Consider the following 23,173-nt stretch of genomic DNA (forward strand, 5'->3'; position numbering starts at 1 on the left):
GGATCAGGGCAGCAGCGGCCCCTTTGTCTACAGTGTTAAGCAAGAAGTCAGTGACACCTATCAGGGTCATCTCAGTGCTGTAATGTTTTTTAAATCCAGATCGGTTGGAGTCCAACAGATTAAATCTGGTTGGGTGGTTCACTAGTTGATTTAGGGCTAGTTTTTCCAATGATTGTAGCTAAAAATTGATTATTAGAGACTGGTTGGTAGTTATCTGTGTCCAGTGGATCAAGGGAGGGTTTCTTTAATTGAGGTGAAATTAATTCTTCCTTGAGTGAGGTTGGGAAAAAGCCTGAGGACAGTGAGAGGTTTGCCATTTCGAGAATGAAAGGGGCAAGATCTAACACCACTTTCTTTATTAGCCAGCAATGGTCTCCTGGACAGCTAGATGGTTTTCTTGCTCTGATCGCGATAAGGGCTTCATCTATAGGGATCGATTGGAAGGTGCTCCACCTAGCTTTAGTCGGTTCGACTGTGGAAATATCGTATTATATTGTGCATTGTGTGGTTGAAATTTTATTCCGAATTTGTGAGACTTTGCCGGAGAAAGGTTTTGGTTTTGAGGTATTTTTTGGCAAGTGCAGGATAAATTCAATGAAGTCATGATCCGACCAATCCAATGCTATGGACTTCCTTAAGAGTGGAGGATATACCGGGGGTAAATAACTGGTCAAGAGTGTGACCGACAAGGTGGAATGAACCCAGGACTATCGAAACAAACAGTATATACTTTAGTGCTTCCAGAAAGGTTTTGACCAGAGGAGAGTCTATTTTCTCTAACCAAAGATTGAAATCTGCAATAAGGATGCTGCCAAGATCCATCCTTTCCTTTGTCAAGCTATGGCTAAAACAATACTGTGACCCTTATCTCTCCCATCTAGATTATTGTAACCTACTGCTTAAAGCTTCCCTGCCTCACAACTTTTTCCAAAATGTGGCTCCAAGAATTACTTCACTTTCTTCCAAAACAGCATCTGCTCATCTCCTCCTTAAATCCCTCTCCTGGCTTCCCATCAAATTTTGGATCGCATGCAAAGTTCTCCTCCTTACCTTTAAGGCTCCCCCCTAATTGCTCCTTCCTACATATCAGCTTTTAAACAGATTGAATAGTAAAGTAACCAAAAGGGAGAAGTCTGAATCAATCCAACTAATTCTGAAATCCTTAATGCACTAATCAAAATCGTGTATTTTGTGGACAAATGTAAGACACATTAACATACAGTGGCGGCCGCCTTTAGCCTCCTGCGGCTTTCTCCGCGGGTTTTTTAAAACGCGGTGGCGCGCAGCTTTTTTTTTTTAAGTTTTCCCGCGCCGCGGGCGCTTTCAATGATAAGCGCCATTAGCGCTTATCTGATGAATGCGGCCGCCACGCAGGAAACTCCGCTAGAAACGGAGATATCGCCCGGATAAATGCGGGCAAGTAGGAGGTTAAAGGCGGGCGCAGCAGTACAGTAAAGCTAATAGAGTACAGCCATGGAAATAAAAAGAGATGTTCTGTACATGATGAAAGGTCCATGTTGGACCTGAAACGTTTAGTATTAAAAATGTTGTATTGAGCGCGCTGTCCCTCCAAATGACCCCCCCCCCCTCAGCTAACCGGTGCCACCCCGCAGCTCTTAATCTCCCGTGATCAGCGGGGCACACTCAGCAAATAAAAAACAAAAACAGGAGCGCATGAAAATGAAACCAAGAAAAGCCCAAATTAATACATATATTTTATATCATAAAAAATAGTTCATCATACAAACATACATATACCAGAAATATATAAATAAAATCTGTCTACTATGACACTAATATATTGCAAAAGGAGCCCAAGCCACGTAAGAGAAAGGGGCGTAAACACCCAAGTACACAAGCCCTAGTTGTAACAGGAGGGAAGAGGTGCTAGGAACGCTAGATGACACAAAAAAACAGACCGTAGGCACTTAAATTCTTCTGTGTACTCCTCGTGACAGGGCTGGGCTCAAACAGCAACACAATCTGACCGTCGTCACGGCCATGCGTCGCTGCGTAATGACGTCACCAACGCGTTTCGGTTGATGTATGAACCATGGGAGGTATATATATGCCCCTTTGAGGGTGTATGACCAAACCCTGATGAAGTGTCATGTGACACGAAACGCGTTGGTGACGTCATTACGCAGCGACGCACGGCCGTGACGACGGTCAGATTGTGTTGCTGTTTGAGCCCAGCCCTGTCACGAGGAGTACCCGGAAGAATTTAAGTGCCTAAGGTCTGTTTTTTGTGTCATCCAGCGTTCCTAGCACCTCTTCCCTCCTGTTACAACTAGGGTTTGTGTACTTGGGTGTTTACGCCCCTTTCTCTTACGTGGCTTGGGCTCCTTTTGCAATATATTAGTGTCAAAGTAGACAGGTTTTATTTATATATTTCTGGTATATGTATGTTTGTATGATGAACTATTTTTTATGATATAAAATATATGTATTAATTTGGCCTTTTCTTGGTTTCATTTTCATGCGCTCCTATTTTTGTTTTTGGACCTGAAACGTTGTAGTCTCCACTGTTCCTGAACCAAAGTAGAACTTTTCCTATAGGACTGTTGTGGGTCGAGCTCTACTTGACCTATTTCTGGGGGATTCCCCTGTTTTTCACTTTGTTTTTCTACTTATAGTGTTGGCCACACATTCAGGTTGTCTACCTACTGTACGTGAGATTGTTTCCCCCGATTTTTACATGTTTACTGTACATGATCATAACTTTTATCAGTACTTCAGTTCATCCACCCAGTAACCTACTGTATGAATCCACTCACTCCTCCCAACGCCCATAAACAAAAGGCATCTCGCAGGACAATATAAAGAGCAATAGAGAAAGGACGAGAAGATGGAAATTGGACGTGTCCCTTGTAGTTACATGCTGTAGCTACATTTAATTAATAAATGAAATGCTATAGTCTCGACGATATTCGCCTTAAGAAAGTGGGTAAGAGTGCCTCATTTAAGACCTCAAATGGTAATGCCGAATATTACAGAATATCTCCTTATAACACGCCAGCGGGAGTAATAACCTTCACTTTATCTGGATTTCAGAAACAAACCAGGGAAAGCTCCTACAAAATATATAGAATATACACTAGTGAGCATTGATACAAAACAATGAACCTTCGCTTGACCTCTGGTACGTAACTTATGGTCACACTTTGTTGCACTTAACTGAGGTCATCAGGGGCATGTTAAGCTAATTCAATTCAATATATTTTCCAAAAATAGATATACAGGTAAACCCCGTTATAGTGCGACCCGTTATAACGCGAAATCGGTTATAACGCGGTTTTCACTTGGCTCCCGTTATTTCTTAATTATTTCTAAAAAAAAATTAACATTTTTTTTTTTTTTTTGGGGTGGTCGGGCAAAATTGGGACAAAACAGCACCCCCTTGCTCAAAGTACACCCTGCTCACACAGTACCCCCCCTGCTTATAGTACCCCCCCTCTCTCACAGTATCCCCCCCCCTGCTCACAGTACAGTACCCTCCTGCTAAAAATATCCCCCCTGCTCAAACAGTAACCCCCTCCCTACTCACAGTAACCCCCTTCTCAAACACGGTGTTCACACGGTGTTCTGTGGGCGCTCTGTGCACTCGTAATGGCTCATGTAAACAAAGCAGGGACGCCACAGTCTCTTCTTTGAAAGCCGATCCCATGCTCATGCGCAGTGCGATCGTAACACAGCAGTGATATGCTGGGAATTCCTAACACTAACAGAGACGGGGAGCAGAGCTGCCAGATGCCAGGTAAGAGCTGTGTGTGGTTGCCGCTGCCCCACCGGGTCTGGGAACGCTGGGAGAGTTCTCAGCTTTCCCTCCAGCAGACGCGGTAGCAGTGATGCAGCGGCCATTTTAAAAAAAAAATTGCGGCGGCCATTTTGTTTTTTCGCGACCCCTTTACTAACGCGGTGGTCTCGGGTGGACCACGAGGACCGCGCTATAACAGAGTTTACCTGTATTTCTAAGCAGACTGAGGCCTCGTTCAGGGTGCCGGAGGCAGGAGTTGGAGGGCGGGCGTTCGGGAGGGAGTGCGGCAGTTTGCTGGGCGATGTCTGTTCATCCTCCCCAGCAGACTTTTTCAGGAGTTGAGGAGTCGGGGAGGGGGCAGAGCTACAGACGGCAGCTTAGGGATCCATGTTGCAGTCTTGAAATCATTCTCAAAAATGATTTCATTGGCTGCCGAGGTCCCAGTGACGCTGCTGCAGCTTCAAAAAACGAATTGGTTTGTTTATTGAAACTGTAGCCAGCGTGAACTCCGTACTTCAGAGACAGGGCAGCTGGTACCCTGACAACCAGTATTCAATTTGAATACATTGTGTCCCACGGCTGCTCGCACGTCAGCACGCCCTCCCTCCGAAGCCTGCATCCTGAACGAGGCCTTAGAGCAACGCTTGTCTTGGAGCAGTATTGTGCGTCTCTCTCTGACACGGACGTGTTATATGGGGATCACAATACTAAGGTTTCCCCTGCTCTGGTTGAGAGTCGCTCGCAATCTTCGAATGATCTAGCCAATAACGAAGTTGTTAAATTGTTCCTAGCGTTCCAACCTGCCATTTGCCCCAAGCACTCGGACAAGGCTGCATACAGAACACTTCGGCTAATTACTTGCTACGTTTCCTTGCTAAGTGAGTCCTGGGGGGGAGGCATTGACATCAATTAAATGCATTACTATCCATGTGTCAAAATGATAACAAATGACTCCAGCTGCACAGAATGGCGCGCGCAGAGATCTCCAAACACATGATATCCTGGGTTGTTTGCCAGCGCCTGCGGGGAGTCTGTTTCCCAATGTTTAGTGATATGACAGATGGGCCAGAGAATGTGTACGGAGAGAGACAAGCTGATGTGATGGTATTGATCAAACTCGTAAAAGTAATGAAACGGCCCACCAATACTTCCCCTGTTCTTTATCACTAAAGCCAGACTACGCCACTCACCACTTTTATAACACCGTGAATATATAACACATCTGTATGATACAGGATATTAATCAGGAGGCGGCCGTCTTGGATAGTTCATGTAATTTATGACAGGTATTTTTTAGAGGCATTTATGTTGTGTTATACACTTCTTTTACCTGTAGCCCTGGTAAGAAATTGGGCTATATGTCTTTCCTCCTACTTGTGTAAGTCCTGCTAAGGGCAGGCTGCCAGTAGTAATCATGGTTTCCCCTGCTTCAAGCCCTGCCCTGAGTGGTGGAGGTAGGCCACCTGACTCTGTGTCTAAGGCAAGAGACATAGGGGAGGGGCCTGCCAAAGTCATAAAGGGCAGTGCACAGTCAATTTAGAGTTAGTTGAAGAGTGTCAGTTCTGAGTAATGAGCTGGAGAGTGGAGTTATGCATTACATTTGGAGGAGCTCAGGCAGGCCCTGAGTAGAGCTGATAGAGCTGCGGTGGACCAGTGCCCCTCACCCTACTTAGGGGGTGAGAGAAGAGCAAGCCCCACCCTGAGTGCCCGCGACTTGGGGTGGTGGCAGGGAACAGTGAGAACCCACAGACCATCCTGAAGGGGTGCAGTCTGGAGAGAGAGAAGACCTGCTGTACTCTATCTGTTGTTGTTGCTGTTGCTACTCTGCTGTGTGCTGTGAGCAATAAAGAAGCTGCTGCTGTTTTATAAGAGACTGTGTGAGACTGAAATCGCTCGCCCCAGAGGGGGGTTCTCTGGAAGGATTTCACCCTAACCTGATAGGGCTTGACAGAGATGGAGGCGTTGCACCACTAGAACCAGATGAAGGCATGTACCCCAGAAACCTGCTGGGTTTGCAGAGGATACGTTGACAGAATGTGCCTAGGAGGTTGGGGTCCAGAGTTACCGGTTCACCAATAAATGTACCCGGGAATCATGCCTGATTTTCGGATACATGTAGTCACATTGTCCTGGCAATACTTCCCCTAGAAAATGTACGCGTGACTCACCACTAGGGCGCCCTGCTTCAGCACAACTCGGAAAGGAGAATGAGGCACAGGGATAAATGTGTATCCCTTAAGCTGAGGGAATATCTGGGTTAAAGGGGGTACCCCAGCTAGTGCCAACGTGACCCACAAACAGTATATGGTTTGTGGGTGCCCAACCGTACATAAGGTTGAAGGGATTCTGAGAGTCCAAACTGAGTCTGAGGGAAAGTGTGTGGGGAAATAAGGCAGACAGAAATAAGGAGACAACATGTTTCTTTTTTCTGTTCCCTGTACCCTAGAGACTCCAAACTTTGGGAGTCTACGTCTTAGGTGGGGTTTTGGGGTGAAAAGCGACTCATTTTGACTGCAGGAGGACTGGGGACAGAGTTACCGGTGGCCCTATTATTCTCCCCGGCTTACTCGCATTATTTTCGGGTACCTGGGGTGAGTTGCACCAGGGCCATACAGTGTCTCCCAGACTCCTAGTTTTCAAACCCCAAGATTCTCACTTAAAGCCCCACATAGCTTGAGGGGTTCCCCGAGACTCAGAGTTTATTAAAGTGTATTGTAATGTGTTTTTACATTCAGAACCCATGTCCAAACAGGCAGCCTGTCCAAACCCATAGGCGCCGGTATGTCTGCTGGACATCGGAGTTCAAAGCAGCCAGAGGATGCCCAGAGATGTGAGCGGCATTTGGTTAGCGAGGAAACGCGGAGTACTAGGTCCGGAGACCAATGGCAGTCCTCCGGGATGCCACTTGTTCTGCCAGACCCAGGGGCACCTGCCCTACGGGTGACATTGGGATAACTGGGGGGAGATGTGGCTTGCGCATGTCCCTTGGCTAATTCGAATTTCCTGCTGACCCGGCTTTTCTACCCAGCTTGGCTCTGATTGGCTGCTTGAGAAAGTTCCCACGCGCTGATTTGTTGTTGAGTTCTGCCTCTATGTTTCAGCTAGAGCAGGGAAAGCTATAAGAAGCTATGAGCCAATCAGATTGTGTGTTCCCCTTGAGTCAGAGCCAAAAGAGCGCGGGCGGGCTTTTTAAAGATGCTCTGTTTGTAACAGCAAAGCAACCGGCTTCAATTTCAAGCCTGAAAAGCCTGTCCGCCAGAGACTAAGTCCAGCCTTGTGCCCAAGTTCTACAAATAGAACGTAGTGGACACGGCTGGGATTTCATGCCGATTTGAGTTCCAGGAGATTCAGGCTGACTCCCGGTCAGGAGGGTCCAAATTCTGAGAAGAGAACGTAGCGGTGGCGTCTGGATGTTCATGCCGATTTGAGTTCAAGGAGAAACTCTCCCAATAGCGTGCCCTGCACCTAGGAAAGTCTAGTTTTTGACACCAGTCCTCCCATAAGTGTGTCTTTTCATCTGTATTTTGTATTCAACTGTGTGTATGCGGATTTATGCCGAATAAACTACAATTTATTTCTCTACCTTGTTTTGCTCAATGAATTATCCTGGTAACAAGGTGTAAATAACCTGGTCTCCTGTTGACACCCTTAAAGTTTACATACGTTGTCTTTTCAAATATAAAAACAGTTGCGATCAGTGTGCGGGTTTAAAGGTCAGAATGGAACCCCAGAGAATGTAATATAAATAAGATACATGGAATTTGTTTCCAGTGAAACGATAGGGGGAAATAGTCTGAGCATGTAAAAACACTTTGAATAGACATTATGGATTTTCTGAAAAAGGGTAATTTTGTAGCAATAAGGAAAATTGGCCAAGTGCATTGCATACAAGTGGATACTATTTCAGATAATGAATATATCATGTGTGCTGAACATCCAACCAGTACAAAATATTAAAGCCATCTCTTACTAAAAAGCCTTTCTACTCGTCTTTTGAAAATTTGAAATAGCCATTGAGCATTTTAATGTAAAAACGACAATATTCTATCACACCTCTCAGATAATAAATAAATAAATAAATAAAAACACACATCTGTTTTCTAAAGTAATGGAACATACAGTATCTTTATTTTTAGATTGTGGGATTTTGTTTTTTACATCCCCACAAACAATCAAAAAGATCTTAAGAAAATGAATGAATCAGTGCTCTCAGATGCCTCTTTTAAATGATATATATATAAAAAAAATATGTATTCAATTGAGTGATCAATTATATATAAAAATAAAAAAACTCCAAGTGAAAAAAATAATATAAACAATTATTCAGTAATATTTATTGAAAAAGGTGTAAAAAAAAAAAATTGTGAATACAAATAAATAAGTGGGTATACTGTAATTCACAGTCCATTTTGGAGAGTTCAATCCACCAGAGCAGTCAGTCTTTAACTTTGACTGACTAAGCCTCTAATTGAGCCACCTGTGCTGAAGCAGGGATAACCCTTAAACCAGACCTGTTGGTGGCCCTTGAGGACTGGAGTTGGCCACTCCTGCACCAGAGGGTTTATAACCAAAGTGTAGGGAAGTTCACATTATACATGTACAGTTGCTGGGCTCAAGAACTGACATTCTTGAACCCTAATATTGAGATCAGAGGTTACCAAAACAGGGCTTGACCTTTATTAAGAGCCCGTCACTGTCACACCTATAGAAAATCCTCTGCACTTAATATTTATTAGCAGGACAAAGTAGAACATCCAAGAAAACAGAAAGCAGAGGCGCGGTAACGATGGTTTCTCTCCGGATGTCACGTTTGTGCACATTGGGAATGTATCATTCATTGTTCTGATACGTGTAGCTTGTATCGCACAGAAAATGCCCGATCTGTATGTTGCAGGAAGCTACGTGAACGGAATAGCAAATGAGGCCATGGACCCTCTTACAGTGTGTGTACAGTCTCCGTTCTGTGTGCCTGACTTTTTGATGAAATTTAAATGAGGCCCCTGGGGGATTTCTTTATATTGTGTCTCCGTTTGCTTGCAGGCTCCCGCCTTCATTAAGCATCAACTCCATGTGCCCAAACTCCTACGTATTGCTTTGTGCTGAGGAATGTTCAGTAATAATACAATTTCAGTTTTACAGTTGGGGATATGGAGCTTTCGGCTCAATTTGTGAAGCTTTGCTTAATGCCACCAGATTGGCATAGATTGTTTGTAGCACAGAAATGGCCTCTCTCTGCCCCCAGGGTACAGCAGGTATCATACGATTGCGACACATAGAAGCTGTTTTTAATGGCATCTCTTTAAAGCAGTGAAGTATTTTCTATAGAACAGTAATGTTTTAAACCCAAATACTACTGCACTTTACACACATTTCCAGTGGAACACTGTGACGGTGAAGGGGTAACCAGATCAATAATAAAAGGTATTATGCCCGGCTGGTTGCCCCTAGGCCTTGTTGGGGATGAAGAGGTTAACTGTATGGTCACTGTAATGCTATGTATTCCCTGTACACTGGCGACACACTTTATTGAAGTGTGGCCAGTTCCGCAAGCCGGGAGATTTCCCGGCTTGCAAGTGGCAGCCCCTCGGCGTGCCGCGCGTCTCCGATGCGCGGTCACGCGTCATCGGGTGCCTGCGCCCCCTGCACGCGCGTCCAGGGCTCCCCGAGGGAGCCCTGGTGTCCCGCGATGTGGGGGACGGCGGCAGGGTTTCCGGGGGACCCGGCGGACCCGGAGAGGGGGAAGCCGCGATCGGCGGGCCTCTCCTCCGCTGCTTCGGCGCGCGCCCGGCACCTTCCGGCGCGCGCCAGGTAACTGCTGCGGCCGAGAACGGGCAAATGCTCGAATAAACTCGGCCGCAGCAGTATATCACCTGTGATGTCCCCTGAGTCATACCGAAAAAAAGGAGTGCCAGTTCTGCAGCTCAGAACATAGCTGCAGTCCTGAATATATACTGTATGGTGTAGAATGTGCCCGCTAAGCAGAGGGGGCTTCTGGGGCTGTGGAAAGAGTTAATTGAATAAGCGTGCCTGCGGTGAACGGCTGCATTGTAGCCCTGAATCACTTCCTAAACCGCAAACCGCTCAGGGAAAGCCCTAAACACAAACTCAAGTGGATAAGTGGCTTGCGGTCTAGTTGAAGTGGTGGAGTGCAACAATGTATCCTGTGGTCTCGTTAACCATTTAAGGTCAATTGATAAAGTGCTTCTGCGGTTATTGATCAAGCAATGCTACATTGTATGCCGGCTTCTCACCGCAGAACGATTATAAGTCAAACCGCAGACCACATCCCAGAGCCTATTCAGTTAAGGGGCTAACTTGCGTTAGGAGTGAGCTAGCACTCTAATTTTTGAAATGCAGAGGGCTAAGAGATAATCATACACATACATGTTGTTATCATACCACCAACAAATTAAGAAGCCAGATATGAGAATAAACCTTATTTTAGGTATTTTAAAATATGAAGACAGGAACCCTTTCCTGTCAGCCAGGCAGTGAATACATTAACATGCGCATAAGTTTGGGATAAATGAGCTGAGGGATTTCCAACTACGTAATTCAAAGGGCACCCTGCTGGGCTGCCACCCCAATGTTTAGAGAAGTCCGAAGTTGAAAGCCTCAGAGACCCAGAAGTGTCAGGGAGGACGGGATACAGTAAAGTACCCTGTACCGGTGTAAAATCCTGGATAGCAACAAATGGTAGCCGAAGCCCAGACTTACTGTCACCAGGTAAGAGGTTGGGTCTCGTATGCTAAGCGGCATAGGTGCTAAGTTAGCGCATGCCCTTAGCAGACTGGGAAGCCACCTCTGCCAGGTTTATGAGCTACAGGCAAGTCTGGGATAGGTGGAAAAAGTTATTCCCACGGGGGGATTGGCTGTATACTGTAGGTTAAAGATAGGAGTCATAAGCCTCTAAGAATGCCTGCAGCACGTTTATGAATCAGATTCACCTAAGATTCAGGTAAGAAACATCTTAAGATTCAACCAATGTCCGTTCCAGCTTCAGCGGAGTTCCGGAGTGTGAGGGGTTAAAACATTGTAACAAAAGATTGCACCCCTCTTCCAGAATTCGTTTGAGCTAAGGATTCACGAACGAATCCTGTAAGGACTCAACGAAAAGTTTTCCTTCGGCAGAGTTACAGAGGCTGCATTCCGCGCCCCTAGCCAAGGACTGTCGCACGGCTCTCTTCGCGCACCACCCCGTGCAGTAGTGCCCAGAGACTTTGTTTTCCGGTTATTCATTCCGTGGACATAATATTTAGTTTCCCCATCCAGTAAGTGTATGTTGAGTGTAATTGTGAAGAATTGTGTGTTTGTCTTAAAAGGAAATAAATTACAATTTATTTTACCCTCCTTGTTGTGCTCAATCCAGAATCACGGTATTAAGGTGTTAATAAGACCTGGTCTCCCGTGACAAATACAACTATATGAACAATGTGTATTTATTTATTTATAAAATGTTTTACCAGGAAGTAATACATTGAGAATTACCTCTCGTTTTCAAGTATGTCCTGGGCACAGAGTTATGATGACAAATACAGTACATGGTTACAAATACATTGTTACAAATACATCATCACATTAAATGAGCAGGGTTATACATTATATATAAAGACATTGCACGAACAGTTAAAGATAATATATGTTATAGGCGTATATGTAATAGTTACAGACCAGATTAAAATGTGAGAGCTTTAGTTTTGACAGAACTTACAGTAGACTGGTGGCGGATTTGAGAGTCTCAGGTAGATTGTTCCAGGTGTGGGGGGCTCGGTAAGAGGAGATGTGGCCGGATACTTTGTTAAACCTTGGGACTGCGAACAGTCTTTTGGAGTCTGATCTCAGATGATAAGTGCTGCATGTGGTAGGGGCAAGGAGATTGTTCAGATAGACAGGTAGCTTGCCCAGAAAGTATTAGAAGGCAAGACAATAAAGATAAACGTTGTGCCCAGACTCAAGTGATGACAATCTAGTTCTTTGAGCATTTCACAGAGATGTGTGTTGTAGTTACATTGAAAGACGAAGTGGCATAATGAGTTGTAGAGGGTATCTAGTTAGCTAAGATGAGTTTGGGATGCTGTACCATATACTATGTCCCCAGTCTATAATTACTAACTGCTGTGTGATGCACATTCTGACCAGCAGGCTTAGGAAAGATTTGTTCCTATAAAGCACACCTAGTTTGGCATAGGTTTTGGATGTCAGGGTATCAATGTGAAACCCAAATGTTAAATGGGAGTCAAACCACATGCCAAGATATTTAAAACTTGTTACAGGGGCTAGGATGGTATTAGAGCTGGTTCTGATCTGAATCTCTGTCATTGGTAACTATAGAAATGTAGCCTTGGTCCCAAATACCATTGTTACAGTCTTGTCAGTGTTTAAAAACAGTTTGTTTTGGGAAATCCAATTTTCAAGTCTCAAAAAAATCAGATCGAAGTATGTGTTGAAGGTCGGAGAGGCTATGGCTGTGCAGATAGGATTGTGTCATCTGCATACATGTGTATTAAAGCTTCCTTACAAGCTGTAGGAAGATCATTGATGAAGACAGAGAAGAGTAGAGGCCCCACAAAAAGCTTTGAGGGATACCGCAGGTGATATCAAAGGGGTTGGAGTTAGTGCCCGAGATAGACACATGTTGGGATCTACCTGATAGGTATGACTGAAACCAGTTTAAAGCATGCTTCCCTATTCCAGAGCACGGAAGTTTGTTAAGCAGGATAGCATGATCAATAGTATCAAAAGATTTGCAAAATCTAGGAATATTGCACCAGAAAGTTGTCCCAGTTCCATTCCACACTGGATCTCATTGCAAACTTACCTAAAATGGTAGATCGCTATGGTGGGTCCTCTGTACTCTTCTTCTGCGTAGCGGTGCAGCGGTATCACAGAGTTTTAAGAACTCTGATTGGAAATAATCGAGTGCAAAATCATGGTCAAGTGATCAGATCAGCCAGAAACTGTTGTGGGTTAAAGTTTCTAAATGTTCTAGTGAGTAGAACTTTAGGGCTTGATTGGGGGGGGGGGTCTGATTTGCCTAACACATTACACCAGCGGTGCGCAAACTGGGGGGCGCGACCCCCAGGGGGGGCGCGAGACTGCCGGCGGGGGGGCGCGGGGTTTACAGAGGCCCCACGCGCTTCCCGAAGGCACTTAAATTAAGTGCCGGGGGAGCTGCAGGGCCTCTGTAAACCTTCACTTACCTAGGCTCCGGCGGCTTCCTTCCTGCGTCGCCATGGCAATGCGGAGTCAAAATGATGCCGCGAGGTCATGTGACGTCGCGTTGCTATGGCAACGTGACGTCATGACGCCGGAGCGCAAGTGAGTGGGGGTTAGGGGGGGGCGCGGGAGTGAGGGGACCGCCGGTAGAGGGGCTCAGGGAAAAAAGTTTGCGCCCCCCTGCAGTACACTATTGCATGTTTACTGAAAATGTCAGGTTGGATAGCAGAGGATTGGATTCTGCTGGGACTACAGGAGAGGATCCAGTCTAGCAGGGAATGGTTGTGAGATTTCAGGTTTCTCCCTGTGGGTTGGGAAATTAATTGCGTTAGGTTAAGTAACTTGAGTGGTACCTTGATTTTGTTGTTTTTAGGGTCAAGCCAATTGTAGTTGAAATCCCCAAGAATTAATAGCGCACTCTTCTCATTCAGAGAGGAAATTGAGCCAAGAAACTGGGTGATATCAGTCAGGGATTGTAGTGGGACTATAACGGGGGTGGTACAGTAGATGCCAGCAAGAAGGACAGGCTTAGAAAGTGGGAGGCAAATTTTTCCAACTAGGGTTTAAAAATAAGGTGTCTTTAGTATAAAATAACAACGTCCTCCTCTCTTTGACCTATCTTTCCTGGAAATGGAGTATCCATGATTGGCAATATTTGCATTGAGGGTTTTAGGAGTTAGCCATGTTTCAGTGAAAATTATGGCTTTGGGCTTATGCATAAGGCACCAGGCCCTTACTTCGTCCAGTTTGGGCAACAGACTATGCATTTTTATATAGGAGACAGATAGTCATTTTCGGAATTTGAAAGAGTGATTCTCAGGGGTATGGGACAGAGTTGAAAATGGGGGGCCTGGGTTACGTTCATTACCACCTACTAAAGAGAGTAACAGTACAAATAGACATTTGAGTCATTGTTTGCAAGTTGTAAATTTGTGGTGTTTGACATTAGAGTGAGCGGTGGTTGGTGTGCAGGTTATCAGAGTTCACCACCAACATTCAGTAGATAATGCAAGGATGTTGAGTGATCCAGGGTGTATGGTGATATTGGGTGTGGGCCAGGAGGTTGGAGTTTGTATTAGATAGAGAGAGTTGCATTTCCATGAGGTCACAATAAAGAACAGAGTTGAGAAAAGTAGCAGGTTCATTATCACAAAGGTAGGTGACTTTGCATGAAGCTGTTGTAAGTTGGTGTGTGCATTGAGTACACAGCGTGCTGCATTTGCAATGCTAAGGTCTGTTCAGGGATTGCAGATGGATTTGGGGGGAGGGGAGAGGCAGTTGTGTGCAGACAAGTGTTGGGAGAGGCTGCAGTAAATAAAGTGCACAGCAGGGTTAATTGTGCAGGGTAATAGGTGTGGGATATTAGTGTTGTCTGAGTTCACCTTTTGCTGCCTTGTGTAGAAGTTTTTTGCAGTAGGATCCAGTCTCCAGTTCACCTCTAGTCCCACTACAGTCTAACTACATAAAGATTGTCACTTTAAGATGCACACTCTTAAGATGCAATGCTTAGACCCCTGCAATGCTTTTCCTTAACTATTTTCAAATGTATACATCTAAACAGTCACATGAACTTCCCCCAATAAATCTGCCTGTTACAAGCTGGACAATTAACAGCACACAATTAACAAATCAAGTTTGCTTATCTAACATACCACAGATCAAACAGTCAGGATGGAGGGGACTCTTGAGTAACAGGAGTTACAAATAAAGCGTCATTATTTACTATCTGAGAATCTAATAATTGAAGCTAATTTAGTAGCCGTGTAAATTGAAGAACCTTTTTACAGATCTGTAAGCAGAAAATAGCTGTAGAATAATTCTTTAGCTTTGCAGTCTAATTTTGGTGCATGAATCACAGAGCGGTAGAGTGGACCTCGAGCAAGGTCCCGAGAAACTGGTATCGGGTCCTGTAAGAAACCTGATTCACTCACACAAACTAGTCTGTCCACCTTCTCTCACCATGCAGTCATTTTTGAGAAATATTTATATGTTACATAAAATGATCAAGTTCCTTTAATGTGCATCTTAACCAAAAAAGGTTGGAAAGCAAAATACAACTTGTGGACTGTCAGTAGGAGAAACGAGGGAGTTATGTAAGGCAGGGATGCTCAACCAGTCCTCCATCTCCCCCCACCCCCCAACAGGACAAGTTTTCAGGATAACCCTGCTCCATTTGATTCAATCAAGTTCTTTCTTCGGCACAAGTAGCTCCAGCGGTCCCTGCTTCAGCACAGGCGGCTCAGTCCCTGCTTCAGAACAGGCGGCTCAACCAGAGGTTCAGTCTTTGACTGAACCACTGATGGAGCCACCTGTGCTGAAGCAGTGATATCCTGAAACCCTGACCTGTTGGTGGCCTTTGAGGACTGCAGATGGCCACCCCTGGAGTAGAGAGTAAGATGGAACTGGTGAACGCACTGCGGGACCAGCTGGCAGAGCAAGGTTCACAGGTGCCATAACCACGCATCATTCATTCATTTCATCTTCTCTTGCAGACGTTCCGTTGGCCCATCGCCAGCAATGTAGATGGAAACGAGATGCTAGAAATCCAAGTGTTTAACTACAGCAAAGTCTTCACGAACAGGTCAGTGATCCATGTGTTTTCATGAGTTGACATTCGGGAGAAGTCACCAGCATCTGCAGGTTCTATAGTAATCTCTTTGGTGTTTCAACAACACGAGCCGCTGGGGGAGAGGAGCAAAGACAAGCCAATCAAAATCAATGTCATCCTAGGCATAGGTATCGACTTTGTGTCCACTTATTATGTGCAGTGCGAGGCTTGGCCTTTCACATTGAATTATGAAACTGAACCAAGTGTGTTAACAGGTAAAACACAATTTGTGTCGGAACACACCGTGATTGTAGCTACTGATCTAGTGTGAGGCTGTGATTATACCAAAAATCGCCTGGAGAGACACCACGCTGCTCAAAAACAAGTGTTAGGTCTCGGCCAGGCTCCCCGCTGGCGTGCTGAGGCTTAGGGAAAGCGGGTGCTTTCCCTGACCTTGCGGGTGCTTTCCGTGTACGCCGTCAGGGGGCGGGCTGGGGGCGGGCCAGTGGCGTCAAGGAGCTGGTTCGCCCTCATTGGGCGAACCGCTCACGTGACCGGCCCTGCGCGACGGCAAGCGGGGAAATTTTTAAATTCCCTAAGACCTGCACTTCCGCGCGCTTGCGCAAGCTTAGGCGAGCCCCTACTAAAGCCACTCTAATTGCGGCTGTAGGGGCTCAGTGCTGAGCGGGAGCGCACCTCAGCACGCCTCCGCCAGCAAGCAGTAAGCATGGCCGAGGCCTTATACATTCCTGAAAACTGCTTATACCAAATGCACCGGTCTCGCCCCCGCTGTCTCCCCGCTCGCTGCTGCAAAGCAGGAGGCCGTTGAGGAGATGGGCAAATTTGTTTTCAAGCCGTGACACCCACGTCACATGACGCAGCCGTCCAATCACAGTGAAGTTCAGTGCACCAATCATGTTCCTCCAAAATCTAACCAATGAAAATCCTAGAAATAATTTACCTCAGGATTTCATACAAAATACAGTTTTCCTTTATTGAAAAGCCATACAGTATAGACACATTGAAGAACATAGATAATTATTGACTGACTTAATTAATTATTTAAAAAAATAATAAAGTAATTAATTAGATTACATTAATTATTGATTCCCCGTGTTTGTTTTGCTGAATCCTGTGAGGAACTGTGGCACAGGAAGTGTGGTAAAGGAAGTGACACCTGAGTGTGTCTCCCTTGCAGTCGCTTGATAAATCTCTTGTGCGTGTGCACATGTAGCTCTGCAGCGTTGCTACTTATAAGCCACAGATAAGCGCTGCTGCACTGCAGCGCTTGGTATAATCACAGCCTTATACACTCCTGGATTCAAAACGTCATAATCCCTTACATCAGGGTTCTTAACTCCAATCTCAAGACCCTCCAACTGGTCAGGTTTTGAGGATATCCCAACTTCAGCACAGGTGGCTCAATCAGTGGCTCAGTCAAAGATTGAGCCACCTGTGCTGAAGCAGGGACTGATTGAGCCACCAGTGCGGAAGCAGGGACGGATTGAGCCACCTGTGCTGAAGCTGGGATATCCTGAGAACCTGACCAGTTGGGGGTTCTAAAGGACTGGAATTGAGAGCCCCTGCCTCACATTATGGGCCTTAGCTCCCCGAGATGACCTGATAATCTACAATATGGTGAAAATGACTGAAAATGCAATTTAGTTTTAAATGTGCATTTTTTTTGTAGTCACGCAGCTTCATGGATCAATGGTTTGTGTCTGCTTTTAACCAGATCTGTGGAAACCTTGGCCGCGCAATGTCGCTTACTCATTATAAAAGTAACAACAGAAAATGTATTAATGTCGTGGAATCAGGGGGTAGCAATGTAATTCTGAAAACATGGCGTGCTGGGATACAACCCCTCACCATATTTATAGGGAAACATTTCTGTGGGTAGCATGAAAAGGTTTGTTAAAAGGCAATGACAACATAAAGGGAGATGTTAAGCCGTTTGTCCCACTTTATGGGAGAAACCATACAAGAAATACCATGTAATGCCTACTGACAGAACGCTAAGAGTTGACTGATCCCCAGTTTTAGGTTTAGCCACTAATGACAATGACAGAATGCTGCACTCACTGGCAAGAAGTGCCACTTATCTTCAACAGATTAACATTATAACATGCACAATGGGTAGGCAAAGTGAGGCTGCCACCCCCTCACAATTACTCAATGTAAGGCCTCGGTCCCGCTGCGCTCGTTGGCGCGGGCGGCCACACGCGAGTTCCCCAGCAGCAGGGGAATCCTCGCGAGCCGGTCCCGGTCCCCCCTGGCGGCACAGCGCACTACACGCTGTGGCGCGTCAGCCGCTAGGGGACACAAGAAAATGGTGTTCCCTAGCGTTGACGCGTCACGTGGTGTGGCTGTGAGCCAATGGGGAGGGGAGGCTTCGGGAGGAGGAGAGGCTTCGGGGAGCGGGGAGGAGTGTGGAGTGAAAGCAGCGTGCCTGTCTGTGTGTGTGTCTGAGTGCGTGCGTGCCTGCCTCTGTCTGTGTGTGTGTGTATGAGTGCCTGCGTGTGTGTGTTACTTACCATCAGCAGCTCCAGCCCGAGTCCGTGGAGGGAGGGGGGGGAGAGTAGCGGGTCCCTCCGCTCAAGCCACGCCCCCCCTCCCTGTCAAACCTCCCACTCCCGCCCACCTCCCGCTCCCTACAGACCGCATATCGCGGTCTGTGTATGTCAGCGCACCGCCTGTCTGCAGTGCGGGCGCGCTGACTCTGGGAGCGGGGCCTTAGCCTTACGTGCAGAGCTACATACAGCACAATAATGTTTTATCTAACCATCTGACCATATTTCTTCATTTTATTGGCCTTTATATCCCTAAAATGAATCCCCTAAAACGGAGCTTCCCAACTCCAGTCCTTAAGGAGCACTCACAGTCCCGAGATTAAGGATACCCCTGCTTGAGCACAGGTGGTTCAGTCAAAATGATTGGGCCACCTATACTAATGAGAGGATAGACTTTAAAGCAGCAGTCCACATTGCCGTTTCCCCCCCCCCCCCCATTTTAATATGCGCATCAATAAAATCCACACAATCATAAGTAATTAGCTAAGTTGCCGATGGATCGGCGAAGATTTGGCTCGGGGGTTCACTAAATGGCTGTCAGTGCAACAGAAGAGGACCCAAGACGCAAAGTTCTGTGGGGAAGATCATGTGACCAGGCAGCCACTAGATACAATTGGTGCACTGCTGGAGAGAGGGCAGGGCTCAAAAAGGGGTGTGCCAGAGCCTGTTTCAGAAGAGGAAGGGGATGTGACTTTGTAAATGGTTGCTATAGATGTTTGTTACATTATATTACATTTAAAATGTCATTCACAGTGGGTTTAAAAAAGAAATGCAACAAGTATTCTCTCATAGCACAGAGCGGATTTAATAAAATAAAACACACATGTAGGATATTGCTTGGTCTGCAGCATTAAAATCGTCACTGTTAGTGGTCCTTGAGGACTGCAGTTGGGAGCCTCAGCCCTGAAAGATACGACTGAGGCAGTACCCACTCATCGGCCCCTCCTAGAGTACAGATGTAGCAGACGTTGCTGCCCCCGTTATCGTGCGCTCTCACGTTACCGCAGTGGCGAGTTCTACTGGGGGATTTGCAATACAATTCAATGGTGCCACAAACTGGCAATTTGCTAACCGCTACGCGCTACTTAGTGTGACATCGCGTTGGTGACGTCCGCGGCGTCATTTGACGCTGTGATTCGGAAGGAGAGGGAGAGTGGCAGCAAGGAGGTGGCTGCCACAGGCAAGTGTCTTCCCCCCAAGCCCGAGAGCGTGGCATCTGTATATGGGGGCCGACATTTTTTCCGCCCCAAAATGTTGTCGCCCCTAGGCCCGAGCCTAATGGGAAATTTGCTGCTGCGGGTGCAGTAGCGACTGCTGTACACTCTCACCTGGTGAATGTATCTGCTGTTGTGCGCTCTGGGGTTGTGCTTTCAAAGAGTCTGATCACTGTGTAGTGTTCTGTCGTGGGTGGAGGTCAAGATGTGGGTGTCTGATGCTTAGCACTTAGGTGGGGATGCACAGCTAAGGAAAGTGTATCTCTTACCCCCTGAGCTGGTCCCCAAATGCAGATAGTGCAGTAGAGGTAACTGGAGCTGTGGCTGCTCTGCCGGTAGTGCCGGTAGTGCAGCTGTGAGCCCAGCATGTGTCAGCTGTGCAGACTCCAACCCCCTCTCCTCGTGGGCTTCCCGGATCTCAGTGAAAACGGGCAAGAAACAAGGACGTGAAAAAATGAGGCATAAACCCCAAAGAAAGTCGGTGCTCTATCAATGGCAATGATGCAATAAAGATATCATACAGCAAATGTCTCTGATTCCCTCGGTTATGTCAGCGTGTGGGGGGAGTTTGTTGAATGAGTTATGTCTTCGGTGTGTTAGTAATGGACTCAGCCAGGGTGGGGGTTAATAAACCTGTAACAATCCAAATAACAAGAGGTATCGCTGCAGTGTGTCTGCAAGATACTCACAGTGTCCTCTATAGCTTCCCTTACCGCACCCTGTGTCCCACACCATGCGTCAGCTGGCCGGTACTCACGATAAGCTGTGCGTGTCCGCCTGTTCTTGCTGAACAATGAGAAAGGACCCCACACAAACCGCTCACAATGCGTGCTCCAGCCGGTAGATAATGCAGGAAAAATGGTAAAATTGGTGGTCACTGCTCACCGAGCTCCGGAATCCAATTTTACCTGCAAGAAACAAGGAAGGAATATCCGGAGCAGCACCTGGACGACAGGATCCACAATCAAACAGCACCCAGGTCAGTCACAAATAGAAAGGCTTTATTGGACAAAAACGGCAATCTCCATGAACACCTCCTACATGTACATGTTTCACGCTACAAGTATTATTTAAAAGTACTTATTGTTATGTGTAAAAGAAGATATTGAAATTATCCAGATTTAACCCTTCAAATGTGTCACTGCCATTGGTTCCTTTGATCCCTCCGAGGGATGGCACCTTTACATGTAGTGCAGGAAAGCGCTTATTAAAAAGGTGCAGTGCAGTAATACATTAGGCATCAAACATGTTTTAACTTTGATAACAAAACCTCTTAAGATTTCAGGACCGGGGAAATGACGAGAATAAATAAGTAGAGGAATTTACAGAATTGCGGCACCAGATATTTTCGACGCACTTAGCTGCCTTTTGGAACAGGAAACACATTAGAAAGCGCCAATTAATAATGGCCTTGGATGAAGAAGTCTGATGAAACAAAGGGACAGGAAAACAATACAAGGCAGCGATGAATAATAGACACGCAATGGGTAGCAGAAAAGAATCAAGAGACATCTGATATTGACCCGGTCACATTGAAAAAAAAAAAAAAGATTAAATATTCAAAAAAAGATAAGAAATCCCCCTTAACACGTGTCACCTCTGAGTTCTGCAATGTTCTCTGACATCAATCATCAGAGCGCTAATTAGCAGTGAACCTGATCTGTTGTGTTCAGCGGGGACAGGGCCAGCTTTGTCACCGAACACACATTTTGAATAAGACACACTGTTTTTATAATGTTGTCAAGACAACATTGTTCTCCACATTGTTGATTTTCAGCGCCGAGTGTCACGTAGAGAGGAAAAGCGGATACATATTTGCAGAGCGACTGGCGTGGGTCGGATCCTTGCTGGCAACAAAACAAACGGTCTCGTATGGTCTAGTGGGGAGGTGGCCATCCTGTGGTCTGTGATGTCATTCCAATGTCAGCCTGATGAAGGAACAAGAAAGAAAAAAACGACTGAAAATCTGACTAAGGAAAGGGACAATGTGAAATCATTCAAATTAAAAAAAAAACATGGAAATTTATGACAACTAACATGCATTTTTTTAAATGAACACAATTGTAATAAATTCTTTAACAAGGAAAAACATCAAATAAATGAAATCAATTTAAATAATGAAGTTACAATTAGTTATTTATTATTTATTTATTTATAAAATATTTTACCAGGAAGTAATACATTGAGAGTTACCTCTCGTTTTCAAGTATGTCCTGGGCACAGAGTAAAACAAATAATACATGGTTACAAGTACAGTTACATAAATGACCAGGGTATACATTATATACAAGACATTGCATGCACAGTTAGAGAAAATATATATTATGAGCGTATGAAACAGTTACAGACCAGATTAAAGTGTGAGACAGCCTTAGATTTGAAAAAACTTAAGCTGGTGGTGGATGTGAGAGTCTCTGGTAGGTTGTTCCAGTTTTGGGGTGCACGGTAAGAGAAGGAGGAGCGGCCGGATACTTTGTTGAGCCTTGGGACCATGAATAGTCTTTTGGAGTCTGATCTCAGGTGATAGGTGCTGCATGTGGTAGGGGTGAGGAGCTTGTTCAGGTAGCTGGGTAGCTTGCCCAGAAAGTATTGTATTGTATTGTAGTTGTATTTATTTGTATTTAAAGGTCGTTTTCCCCCCCATATTTGTTTTGTGAGCAGACGTTTTCGGCAACGAGCTTTTTTTTTATAAATATGTACAGATCTGCAGTGGTAGAAACCCACGTGGGCGCCGTCTGCTTCTGATATCGACCTCGCAAACCGATCCTCATATTGAGAAACGGTTACCTGAAACGCAAGTTCAGAAATCACACAGATATTTTACATTCAGATGTTTCTTTTTTCTAATTAGGATTTCAATTTTGTTCTTCTCAATTTTTTTTGTTGTAATATTTGAATGTTTAGGTTTAGCTATTAATTTACAGTTGGGCCCGAGCTCTCCTTGCTGCCAGTCCCCGGCTCTCCCCAGCTGCGGGCCTCCCTCCACACTGACTGTCCCCACGCTTCTGACGTCAGCGCGTCAACCTGGGCCTCCCTCTCATGCCGGTGCGCGCCGGAAGCTCAGCCCAGCTTACTTCCAGCGCGTGCTGATGTCAGAGAGGCTCGGCGCACGCCAGAGGCTCGGCGTGGGACAGTCAGTGAGGAGGGAAGCCTGCAGCTGTGGCGAGCCGGGGCAGTACGCCAACTAGAGAACCGGCAGCCGGACCCCTTCCCCCCTCCCGCCCCACAGCCAACAGGCTCGGCCATAAGCTTGACACCTGAGACCATCCCCAAGGTAAGTCTGTATTATATATGTATTGTTTTATATATATATATATATTGTAAAACATACAGGACACCTACAAGCTCATCTTGAACCCCCAAAATAACCACAACATATATATAAGTGTATAAGTGTCACAGAGGAATGCTACTGAGCATGGAAATATATATTTAAAATCAGGGACAGAACATGAAACACAGACAGAGCTCAGTGCTACATTACCAGGAAAATGGTAATAGTAAAGGTTAATAAGAGCTTCAATCAGACTTAGAACTATGCAACTAATTTTGACAAATTTATTATAAATCATTCTTCCAGGTAATACAAAGGTTATTAAGAATTTATATTAGTGTTAGGGACCCATGAGATGTGGACTGCCGTGCAGGGGCTCAAGGGCTTACAACACTTTGGCCAAAATGTTTAACTAAAAGACCATTTTTAATTCAAAAGAGATATATATATATATATATATATATATATATATATATATATATTTAGGCACTGTTCCGTGTATAAGTTTCATTGGATGTAGCACTGAGCTATATATATATATATAGATATATATATATATATATATATATATATCTATCTATATATATATATATA

The 23,173-nt window shown here is 45.4% G+C and overlaps 1 protein-coding gene across 11 annotated transcripts in view; it reads left to right on the forward strand.

The window, feature by feature from the left end:
* OTOF (otoferlin) overlaps positions 1–23,173 on the forward strand; it is a 398,008-nt gene that overhangs the window by 131,904 nt on the left and 242,931 nt on the right. For all 11 annotated transcript variants that reach the window (XM_075598737.1, XM_075598748.1, XM_075598742.1 and 8 more), the window contains exon 3: positions 15,466–15,554. In XM_075598737.1, the coding sequence (XP_075454852.1) occupies positions 15,466–15,554 (89 nt within the window). The remainder of the gene's footprint in view (positions 1–15,465; positions 15,555–23,173) is intronic.

Source organism: Ascaphus truei, chromosome 4, assembly GCF_040206685.1.
Source record: "Ascaphus truei isolate aAscTru1 chromosome 4, aAscTru1.hap1, whole genome shotgun sequence".
Taxonomy (NCBI): Eukaryota; Metazoa; Chordata; class Amphibia; order Anura; family Ascaphidae; genus Ascaphus; species Ascaphus truei.